General features: G+C 28.4%; 1 protein-coding gene across 2 annotated transcripts; it reads left to right on the top strand.

The window, feature by feature from the left end:
• Nucleotides 1-2,907: 2,907 nt before the first annotated feature.
• Nucleotides 2,908-4,797, top strand: LOC18103457 (palmitoyl-monogalactosyldiacylglycerol delta-7 desaturase, chloroplastic). 2 transcript variants are annotated; one of them, XM_006377824.2, is made up of 5 exons: nucleotides 2,908-3,500; nucleotides 3,575-3,715; nucleotides 3,812-3,952; nucleotides 4,319-4,425; nucleotides 4,503-4,797. In XM_006377824.2, the coding sequence occupies exons 1-5, from the start codon at nucleotides 2,928-2,930 to the stop codon at nucleotides 4,699-4,701; spliced, it is 1,161 nt and encodes a 386-aa protein (XP_006377886.1). In that variant the 5' UTR covers nucleotides 2,908-2,927; the 3' UTR covers nucleotides 4,702-4,797. The 2 variants fall into 2 exon arrangements, with proteins under 2 accessions (XP_006377886.1, XP_024436850.1); XM_024581082.1 differs by lacking the exon at nucleotides 3,812-3,952.
• The last annotated feature ends 7,612 nt before the right edge of the window (nucleotides 4,798-12,409 follow it).

Raw genomic sequence — 12,409 nt, 5'->3', positions numbered from 1 at the left:
TGTGTCTCCAAGGCAGCCTAAATTTCTTTTGGTGACTTTAATTTGGAGAAGATGTCATAAAGTCGACTGGTCAGAGTATTCAGTATATGCCCTCGATAAAGCACTTCATCTTCTTCACGTTTTACTCTTGCAGTCTTAATAGTGACAGATTTATCTTCTTGTAGTTCAGGTAGTGCAGATAAATTCGGATTAAGAATGTAGTAAATCTTTAATGAAGTAAGCAGGAATATCATCTTATCCATCCATCTTATGTAATTCGTACCATCAAACCGATCTAGTTGAATTTTGACATCCTTAACAACTTTGATGCTAGAATTCATATTTATCTCCATCAAAATAAACACCTTAAAATTGTTAGAAATGTTTAGGATGGAAACAAATATGAAGTTGACTTAAAGACGTGAAAACACTATCTTTAAGGTGTTTATTTGTCCCACATAAAGACAACACCTCCAGGATACAGCTAAGCCCTCTAAACCTCTAAAAGAATGAGAAGATAAGACCAAGAAAAGAATATTTGTTTTTTATTGTATATCTTTTCTGTATAGTAACATGTTTTTATAGACTTGAAACATAACGATGAAACAATATGACTATTCATCAAACAACATGATTGTTGATGAAATAATATGATTGTTCATCAAACAGTATGACTATTCATGAAATAGTATAATTGTTCATATTAAGTTTCAAGTTCCAAATGCTATCTTTTGATATTATAAATATTCATATAATAACATTAGAAAGCCAAATATGAGAGTTTGTCTACCATGGCTTAATTTACTACACAATAGATACCCACACTTAGAAACATTAGGAGGGAGTGTTTCTTTCCAAAGTGGGATAAATATCTTTTCTTTATTCATTTACAAACTACACCAACAACTTCTACCCCTCACCTACCTATTCATCTTGGTAGGAGCTAGAACTTGCCACCACATCTTTAGTGAAAGCACAACAAAAAAAAATGGCATTAACCACAACTTTTTACTGAAAGCATAGGAAACTGAAAGGCAAGTTGGCATTCTCATTAACCAATATTTAATTTAGATCAACATCAAATCTACAAGGAAATTGGTGGCTTATGCAAGGTTGAACGAGACGATGCAACAAAAAAAATGGAGAGATGAGTTGCGGTGTTTCAATGCACAGACGATAAGTCAATATATCAATAATATAATATTTCTTATTCTACAACACATTCCACAATACAGCCCATCAATTAAAAAAAAAATCTTCACTCCCAGTACTATTCCAAAATCACCCAAACTTTCCCAAAATTAAGGATTTTCAACTCTTGGCAAGATTTTACAAAAGTAATGAAATTAAATCAAGAAAAATACTTTACCGCAACTAATTTGCCAAGCTTGCGAACTAATTTCTCCAAAATTACTCCTTTATCTTTCAAAATCACTCCTTCTCACACTAACCTCTTTCTCTCTCACGTTAGAACTCACTTAGTTGTTAAATCACTTGCTACACCTCTCCTACACCCATCTCACTCTCATTAGCTTGAAAGAAGCAACAAAATATGAAAAATGAAGCACATCATCTCCTTTTTTTTCCCAATTGAAATCAGTCCTCCATAACATATAAAATATTGTGTTTTTAGTAATGTAGTGCATGATGCTTTTCAATATAAAATACATCAAAATTATATATATATTTTTAATATTAGCACATCAAAATTATAAATAACAAGGAAAAATTCATCAATTTAATACTTTTTTTAAATAAATATATTCATGTCCTCATTGCTTATGTATAAATTGATATACTCATGTCCTCGTTAATTACTCATCGTGTTATCATCATATAAGGACTATACCATTTCAATGGTTAATTTAGTTATTTAATAAAATTTCAACAGCATTTTCTTTTTTCGAGGCACTATCCAAAAATTAATGTCTACTAAATTCTTCAATACAACTATAATATCGTCCTGTCACATATTGTTTAACATTCAACAATCATTCATTCATAATGACCTCAGGCTCACAATCACATATATTAAGGAATTCAGAAATTACTTCACCAACCATTCTTTCTAGAAACTAAGATTAACTTAATTACAATTAACATTACTAATAATTAGATACAAATGATACTTCATTACCTAACTATCTATAATAAGTAATGAAAAATGATGGTCAGGCTGAAGAGGTGCGTGTGAAGAACTTGTGAAATACAACAATAATCCCATGGAATAAGCATTGCACGATCTATAACAATTAATACTTAGTTAAATGTTCTATTACAACAAGTCATCGCGCTATTTTCTGAGATTGTTTGGAAGTGTGGTTGCGGTTGTTTTTTAAAGTATTTTTTACTTAGAAATGTATCAAAATTATATTTTTAAAAAATTATTTTTAAAATCAGTGTATCAAAATGATCAAAAAATAACAAAAAAATATTAATTTGAAGCAAAAAAAAAAATAAAATTTTTTTATATTTTTTTAAAAATATTTTTGAAACGCAAAAGCAAATAGCTACTAAGTATATAGCATAACATTTTAAACTCATCATGTTATTAGTTTTATATTTGCTCCAAATCCCCGCCCTTATAATTATACTTTATTTTGGTGGAGCCTAGTTGAGATTTAAAGTGTTACATTGACGCCCCTATTATATTGCGCTGCATGCCATTTGAATGTGATTCACCTTTTTAGCATGTGTGGAATTTCTATTGATTGTTTATTAAAATGTGTTTTTTAGATATATATTAAAATGATATATTTTTTATTTTTTAAGATTTATTTTTTATATTAGTATATAAAAAGATATAAAAATATAGAAAAAATAATTTAAAATAAAAAATAAAAAAATTTAATTTTTTAAAAGTTTTTGAAACATAAAAACAAATTAGCTCTATATAAACCCCCTCAAAATAATCAATTCTTTCAAAATACATCCTCTTTTAAGTCTCAATGGCTTTGATGACATCTCCATTGACCAAATCCAAACCTTGCCTTTTTCTGCCTTTTACCCATGCTAAGAAACTGGGTTCTCCACCTGCTATACTCCTAAATTATGGTCACTATAACCCCAAGTTCCTACCACTAACAACCAACAAATGCAAAAAAGAAAAATTATCAAGTCTTTTGGATGCTTCAAATAAGAATTATAGCAGTACAAAAAAAGCACTACAAGTAGTGGCTGATGCTGATAATGCCCCTCTATCAGAGGCCGAGCCTAGGAACCTCGGGAAAATCTTTCTGTCAGATGTGGTGGTGAGGAGAAGAAGGCAGGTATTTTGGGGCAGGAAATGGAATTCATCAGATATAGCCAATGCTGCTATAGTTTCGTCAGTGCATTTTCTATCTTTGTTTGCACCTTTTTATTTCACTTGGCCTGCATTTTGGGTTACCATTGGCCTCGGTATTGTCACTGGACTTCTAGGTATCACTCTTTCTTTCCATAGGAATCTTTCTCATAGGAGTTTCAAGCTTCCAAAATGGCTCGAGTATTTTTTTGCATACTGTGGGGTTCAAGCTCTTCAAGTAGGTGTACCCTAACCTTTTCTTTCCTTGATTTTTTGTGTTATCAGTTTTTAATGGCTTCATGTTGGTTTCAGAGGGATCCTATTTTTTGGGTTAGCACTCATAGACACCACCACCAGTTTTGTGATTCTGAGAGAGACCCGCATAGCCCTACTGAAGGGTTTTGGTTTAGTCACATCACTTGGCTCTTTGACAATAATTATATTACTGAAAAGGTCTGTATGTTCATCCTCCTCAAATGAACAAATTTCCTAGTGTAAATTAAATTGTGTTATTGCTGCTTATTCTGTTAAAAATATATGATTTGGTAGTGTGGAGGGCAAAACAATGTTGGGGATTTAGAGAAGCAACCCTTTTACAAGTTCATGCAAAACACGTACTTTCTACATCCAATTGCGCTTGGAGTTCTGCTATATGCAGTGGGAGGATTTCCCTTCCTTGTATGGGGAATGGTATGGAATACTTCTCATGTCCTCCTCTCTCATTTTTTCATGAAAATATACAGAGATAGCCAAAATTAGTATTTGTCTTTTTTATACTGGAACTTAATTTCATCAAACGCAACCTCTTGGAACATGAATTTCTCAAGTTGATTGGAAGTAAATGGCAAATGGCACGAAAATCATGGTGTAAAATGAAAGGGCAATACTGTCTGCTAATAAACTCAGGATTTACTCATTCATATTTGATCGGTGACCAGACATTGAAATGGACATGAAAATTTAAACACTTATCACCCTCCTCAGGCCTCAGTAGTCAATTAGGTTCATTCTTGTATAGCTTATGCAACAAAACTAATTTACTGCTGACCATTTCAGGGTGTGAGAACCGCACTGGCTTTGCACATCACTTGGCTAATAAACTCAGCTTCTCATTTATGGGGAAAGCGAGCGTGGAACACCGGCGACTTGTCTAGGAACAATTGGTAATACCTTTTGCTCTTAGCTTTTATCATTCTGATTTGGTTATTTCTAATAATTTTGTTCTGCAAACTTGTTTAAGGTGGCTTGCGTTGCTTACTTTTGGAGAAGGTTGGCATAATAATCACCATGCTTTTGAATACTCAGCCAGGCATGGCCTGGAATGGTGGCAGATTGACATGACTTGGTATGTTGTAAGGTTTCTTCAAGCTATTGGACTGGCAACAGATGTGAAGCTGCCATCGGAAGTTCAAAAGCAAAGGATGGCTTTCAACAATTGAAGTTCGTGTGTGTGTGATATCATTAATGAAATTATGTGGAGTTATGAGAAGCTTTTTTCTTTTTAAGAATATAATATAATTCTACTATTATATATACGTGCATGGTGTACTGTTTTTTTTTTTTTCACAGAATATTTGGACTTCGAAAATATTGAAAAAAATTAAATCTTAATTTGGAGGAAACGTGAGTCTCTTTTGAGATATCAATTAAAATTTATTCCCAGATTCATGATATAATATTAAACACGAAAATGGTTCATAATCGCTATAAAATATTTGCATGAGTTCAATTGGAAGTCATTATCACATCATTAATTTCAACACATTACACATTAAGATTGATGAGTTGTAATTAATCTACTAGACAAATGGCAACATATATTAATTATCGGTTACTCACCAAGGAAAGTGAGGACATTTTCTTTTTATTTTTATTTTTTCAAAATTTAATCTATGCTTGCAAACCGAATGATATCTTACAAATAGGCTTAAAAGCCTATGATCAATTATTTTATACACAAAATTCACCAATTCAACATTCTTAATTTGAACCCTACCGAGGCCTTCAAAATTTTTATTTTTAGATTTTTTTATCATTTTTTCTGATATTTAAAATTATTTATTATAAATATTACTAAATTAGCTTATGTCAGATGTATATGTGTGTATAAACATATCCCATGATTCAATATGTTTTAGACATGACTAATCTCGTGGTCCGGGAAAAAAAATAGCATTAAAAAAAAATGTTAAGAGACAGTAAGTGTGTTTTGATAAAAACATAAAAAAAAATCACGATTTAAATCATAGACTCGACTAGATTAAATAAGTTATCTTAACTAATAAGATGACAAAAAAAAAACAAGGATAAAGAAATAACATTCATCAAATGATGATAAATTTCAATCTAACCAAGTACGGTAGGAAGAAAATAAAAAATAATATGATCAAAGTTAATCCAAATATATCTACCAAACCCGCAACTTGTTCAAGAGGTTGTGATGACAAATCAGAAAGCAAACCAAAAAGACATGTAAGTTCTAATTACTAACAAAGACTTGATTGAATAAAATAATAATTAACAAATTGGAAAAAAAAAAGCCAACAAACTTGGATTAGCTTACTAAATCGCGTGACTCAGATCGTGCGCATTGGACAACACAATAAAAGACATGCCAGGAAAAGTTATAAAGCTAAATGCAAAACAAAACAAAAATGATGAACGACAAAACTGGAGAAAAAATCGATTTTAAAAATAACATACCCAAAAAAGTAAAAAAATAAAAATAAAGATTAGGTTAACCTTTCAAACACGCGGCCTGAGTCATGAACCCGATGTAACCCAACCAGACTAAATCATGACACTCAATTCCTAACTAATTCAAGATTGAAGAATGAAATTGAAAAAAATAATAATTTGACAAATGACCCCAAAACAAAAAGGAGCAATCTAAAAGAATAAGAATCAAATATTAAAAAAAACAAATTGTATGATTTAAGGGTGAAAAAAAAAATTTACACTTTACAAAAGGAACCAGAAAAAAATTAATCAAAAGAAAAATAATCAAATTTGAATTAAAAAAATAAAAGGAAAAATAGCATTTTAATACATAATGAAACCAAAAACAAATTCAAATTTTATAAAAGAAATAAGATAAAAATCAAATAATCAAAAACAAGAAAAATAAATTAGAAAGTTAAACAAAAATAAGAGGATAATATTAAAAAAAAATATTAAGCAACGTGTTTTTCAAGGAGGAAAAAAGAATAAAAAAAAAGTTGAGCAAAGCCATATTACCGCATTGACCACCGCACACAATACTTCATCGAGAAAGGGACATCAAGAAGATTCTAACGCCGTCGTGGATGGTCAATTTTTGACATACTTTTGATACTCAGCCAAGCATGGCCTGGAATGGTGGCAGATTGACATGACTTGGTAAGTTGTAAGGTTTCTTCAAGCTATTGGATTGGCAACAGATGTGAAGCTGCCACCGGAAGTTCAAAAGCAAAGATGGCTTTCATAAATAAATAAAAATAAAAATATCTCAACAAATAAAAAAAATTACCCATTAACCCAAGCCTTTTTTATGGTAAATCACTAAATAAAATCTGCCAACACAACGAGGTCTTGAAAGCAAGTGGCAGGAAAGAAATAATAAATTATAAAGGTTCAAAGTTAAAATTAAACAATTGATATACAAGTTAAATTGCATCATTCATTTATTATTTGAAAATCTAATATAAAAATATAATTTAATTGATCAAATTTTAGATTTGTTTTTTATAGATTACCGGTTCGAGTTTTATAAATCTTAAAGCTACTAGAGGCTTATATGGTCGTTAACTTCAGGACCTGGGAAATTAGTCGAGGTATGCGCATACTGGCCCGGACACCCACATTAATAATAATAATAAAAAATCTAAAATCAATGGATTCTTGTTAAAGTGATTGGTAAATTTAGTTGGTATAAATCCTTAACTATATAAATAATAATTCTTACCTAAACAGATGCGATTTGTTTTTGAAATTAAACTTGAGCAATTGCCGTGTGTGCAACAACCCTCATTTTATTTTGCAATTTCCCGTCGGAAAGGCCCTGGGACGGGGCTCCTTCAAGTACTCCACGTGCCCTAAAAGTAGTGAGCAGAAAGTAATAAGGCACCGGCCACGGTAGGGCTATGTCATGATAATGTCGTATCTGCCTCAAAAAGCTTTAAAGTGATTGGTGATCAAGATTTTGTTGAAGAGATCATTAATATAATACTTTTCTTCAACAAAGTTTGATATTATACTCTTTTGATCTCTTCCACAAAGTTTGCTCTTTTGTCTTAGGCAGCGTTTGATATTGTAATAACAATTATTTTTAATTTAAAATATTTTTATCTTGAAAATATATCAAAATTATCATAACTTAATTTCGAGTTCCTCCAAAATTATTGTTTTTTTTTATACCAAAAAAAAATTGAAAAATAAAAAATATATACAAGAAGACAAGCGATTTGGATGACAAGAACATGTTGAAGAGAGATCTACATGCATAAATGAGGGATAGACAGACCAAACTGGATCTTTGACAATATTGAAAACTCAATTGAACCTTTGAAGGATCTAAATGCAAATTCAAAATTAACTTAATGTGAATATTGAACGAATTTGCATAAAAATTAAGTTTAAGAATTTAATTATATATTTAATAGACTGATTTGATTTAATCATGAGCCTAATTAAAGATTTAATTAAGTTTGGAAATTAACTTAGGCTGAAATTAAAAGAATTAATTAAGTGTAAGAACTTAATTAGATTTTTAATTGATCAAATTAATTTTATTAAAAGCTTAATTGGTGAGAAATTAAGTCTGGAAGCCTAGTTTGCAAGGAATTAATTGGACAATGCAAATTCAAGGCTAACTTAATTGAGAAGATTGAAATTTTAGAGGACCATATTTAATTTTTGCAAAGTTCATTGGATGGAATCAGGGATGAAATTGCAAGAAAATCAGAGTTTAGAGGTCAATTAAGAACCAAATTGAAAGAACTCAAAACCAAGGACCTTTCTGCAAAAGGTACGTAACATTAGGAGTTGTATCAGACTTTTTCAAGAACTAAATTAAATAAAATCAAAGTATCAAATTCTTTAATTTTCATCCATATTTTATAAAAAATAAAAATTGTATTCTATCACTTGAAGAAATACGAAAAAGATCAATTAATGAGTATCACAACAAGTTTGTGATTATCTATTAAGATTTGACCAGAATTTCAAAAAAAAAAAGCACCACAAAAATCATTTTGTTTAAGCTTGGGATATGTATTTTACCCATTTCTTTTGGACTTTAGAAATGTTAGGTTTTAGCCAAATAAGATAAGGATTTCTTTACCATGAAAGACTTTTCTTGAATTTTAGACAGATCAACGAATAAAAACATAAAAACATGATCTTAGAAAAAACAATCAATCAACAACGCGGCTTATCAAAGGTAGGGTACACTGGGGGTGATGTATTTTTCTCATGCGCAACTAGTCCCTCCACCCAAATTGTCGCAGATCATTAGGTTTCTTAGTGACCATAATATTAGGTAGCAACTCCTGAACTCTTCAAAGCATATTTTTATGATTTATCCCAACACATCCAAAACCCTCTTGATTCAACCTGTCATCTAACGTCGTTCATGTCACGATAAAAATAATGTTTTTTTTTAAATTAATTTTTTATATTAGTATATGAAAATAATCTAAAAATACCAAAAAACATTTGAAATGTTTTTTTAAAAAATACGGTGCCACCACAAAAATAAACATTGCCTTACTTTACCACAAACTAGGAGAAGTAAAATATTCCATTAAATTATTTTTGCGTTATATCATTAATATAATACTTTTCTTCTTGGTCTGATTTTTTCTTAAGTCGTTATTTGGTTTTAAACTTTTAAATTTAAGTTACAACAAAAATGTTAAGTTCAATTCCATGTATTTCTTAGTTTGTTGTGTACTTAATTTGTTATAAATTTTCATAATTTAAATATTTAATAATTAATTTTTGTTAGGCACCATACATAGATAATTAGCCATACAAAATCAATTGTTTTTTCTATGCAATTAAATGTTTTCTTTTAAATTAGCCACACATTTCTCTGGCTTTTACGTTTTGATCTCTTATCTCACTTTAAAGGGATTATAATTATATTGCTTCATCGTTATTATGTATGTTTCACATTATGATTGTGATTTAAAAATATATATTATTAGTTGTAGTTTAAAAAATATAAGTTCTTAGTTAAAAATATTGTGAGATGAATTTTTGTATATAAAATAAATAAAAACTATGTCTTAATAAATAAAAAACATATCTGAATAAATGAAAAGTAAGTTATTTTAATTTCTATAAAATTAAAATTTAAAATGCAATTATATACGAGGACGAGGAAAAAAATATAAATTATTTGACTAACTAAATAATTTTTTCACTATTATTAGATAAAAAAACAGAAAATATCATATCACAATATTAAACAATCTTACAGAGTTCAATCCAATTTAGAATACACAAATTAAGAATGACATTATTAAGAATTTCCTTTCTTATTTTTCATTTTTCCTTTCTTAAATAAATTACCATTTAATTGTAAACGTAATGGTGATTTAAAAAGAAAATATCAGCTTGGAATTGTTTACCTTTCGATATCATGGCATAGTTATTATTGCAGGACCGCAGAGTGAGCCTGAAATAATGAAAATCATATGAGTTCAAGCTCCCTTAGCCCAGCCTTTGTTCCTATATTGTATATGGATCTCTGTCTTGTGTGTGTTTCTATATTGGATCATACGTAATTTATGCCCTTGCCATAAATAATTGATAGACTTTCTTTCATTTCTACAAAACCTAGCCCAATCCATGGCTTGATATAAAATTCAAACCAAGATTAAATTTGACCAAGTGAACTCCAAACCTAATTTGATATAAAATTAAAGTTGGACAAGATCCCCCATAATTGATACATTGAGCCAAGTTTTATAACAATAATCAATATTCTTTATGTATTTTTTTAGAAGATAATGTGTACTTCAATTGCTTTGATCACATCATTGTAATGATGCGTATAATAATTATAAAAAAAATAAAAGATTTTAATTTTCATTATACACCTAAACACATATTAATATAAATTGAAACAGTAAAATGATTTTTTTTTCCCATTCTCAAACAAAAATCACTTAAGTAGTTATTGATGGCAAACCACTCTTTTTTATAGGGTTTATTTGTCACTATCATATTGATTGGAGACAAATTGGTCTTTTAACATTATATATGCACAATTAAATAACTTAAATACTCTTAAAAGCAATATATATATAACTTGGATCCAAGGGATTTTCGGTCTTTTAATGCTTTGATTGCACAGTGAAATAACTATATTTCTCGTTAAAGTAAAAAATTTTAAACTGACGCTGAGTGACCTTTTTGTATTTCATGATTGTTTTTTAGTTATAATCAATTTGATTGAGGGGTAATTCAATCTTTTGATAAATATAAATATAATTAAAAAAACAAAAATTGTTGACGCATATCATGCATGAACCAATAAATGAGAGGCACTCATTTTTTGGGAGCTGAATGCGGTACCTTCCAGCTGTCAAACACCATCTTCCATAATAATATTGAAAGTGTTGTATTGTTCTTGTCCTGGTAGTCATTATGTGTACATGGCAACGTAGTAGTTAGGCGCCAATAGATATATTTTTTTCTTCCCTTTTTTCTCTCTCATCACCTCAGATTTCACGCTAGCCATTCCAAAAGTTAAATGTGTCATGTGAATTTATTTGAAAGTGTGGTTGTGTTTATTTTTTAAAATATTTTTTTGTTTGAAAATGTATTAAAATAATATATTTTTTATATTTTTTAAACATTATTTTTTATATTATTGCATTAAAATGATTTAAAAATATCAAAAACATATTAATTTAAAGTAAAAAAATAAAAATAAAAATTTCTTTAAAAATACCTTTTTAAAACACAAAAATAAACAAGCTTAAATCAATCACCTAGCTATTTGAGCTCAAGTTGTAATATTCTTCTCTTTTCTATTCTATGCATCTCCTCCATTATGAAAAATCTTTTCCTTTATAAACACACCAAAGCAGCATCCACCAACTACTAAGGTCAACACCACCACATAAAAAAAAATTTTATGCTAATATTAAAAAATTTTAAAAAATTATTTTAATATATTTTTAAATAAAAAATATTTATAAACAAGAAAGAAATTAGCACTACTTAGGAAAATAGGCATAGCCTATATTTGTGTTTATGTTTTCGATGACATCGTGTTTTTGAAAAAAAAATTAAAATTTTTAATTAATTTTTTTTTTGTTTTTGAATTGGTTTAATATACTAATATCAAAAATAAATTTTTTAAAATTTAAAAATAATTATTTTAATATATTTTCAAATAAAAATCATTTCAAAAAACAATCGATATTGTAAATCTATACCATGTTTGGGAGTATGGTTACGGTTACTTTTTAAAATACTTTTCACTTAGAAATATATCAAAATAATACTTTTTTTAAAATTATTTTTGATATCAGCGCATCAAAATGATATAAAAATATCAAAAATTTATTAATTTAAAGCAAAGAAAAAAATAAAAAGTTTTTAAATTTTTTCAAAAGTATTTTTTAAATGTAAAAATATATAGGCACAAAATACACATAATTTTCATGAAGCTTTGCAGAAAGCATGAAATCAGAAATTGGGTTGAATGTGTCACACTTGCTCCAATAATCGCCAAATTTTTAAATTGGTTTAATATACTAATATCAAAAATAAATTTTAAAAAAATTAATAATTATTATTTTAATATATTTTAAAATTAAAATCATTTCAAAAAACAATCGATATTGTAAACCTATACATAACCTGTTTGGAAATATGATTGCGGTTGCTTTTCAAAATACTTTTCACTTAAAAATGTATCAAAATAATATATTTTTTAAAAATTATTTTTAATATCAGCGTATCAAAATGATGTAAAAATATTAAAATATATTAATTTAAAGTAAAAAAAATAAAAAAATTTTAAATTTTTTCAAAAATATTTTTGAAACATAAAAATATACAATACACATAATTTTCCTGAAGCTTTGCAGAAAGCATGAAATCAGAAATTGGGTTGGATGCGTCCCACTTGCTCCAATAATCGCCAAA

The sequence above is a fragment of the Populus trichocarpa genome, chromosome 11, assembly GCF_000002775.5.
Source record: "Populus trichocarpa isolate Nisqually-1 chromosome 11, P.trichocarpa_v4.1, whole genome shotgun sequence".
NCBI classification, from domain to species: Eukaryota; Viridiplantae; Streptophyta; class Magnoliopsida; order Malpighiales; family Salicaceae; genus Populus; species Populus trichocarpa.
The sequence above is the reverse complement of the archived record's forward strand: the minus strand, read 5'-3'. Positions and strand labels throughout refer to the sequence as shown.

Excerpts from the sequence above, each read along its gene's own strand:
- LOC18103457 (XM_006377824.2), top strand. The coding sequence starts at position 2,928 with ATGGCTTTGATGACATCTCCATTGACCAAATCCAAACCTTGCCTTTTT. Across the intron at positions 3,953-4,318 it reads CCTTCCTTGTATGGGGAATG|GGTGTGAGAACCGCACTGGC; the intron begins GTATGGAATACT and ends TGACCATTTCAG. Across the intron at positions 4,426-4,502 it reads GACTTGTCTAGGAACAATTG|GTGGCTTGCGTTGCTTACTT; the intron begins GTAATACCTTTT and ends AACTTGTTTAAG.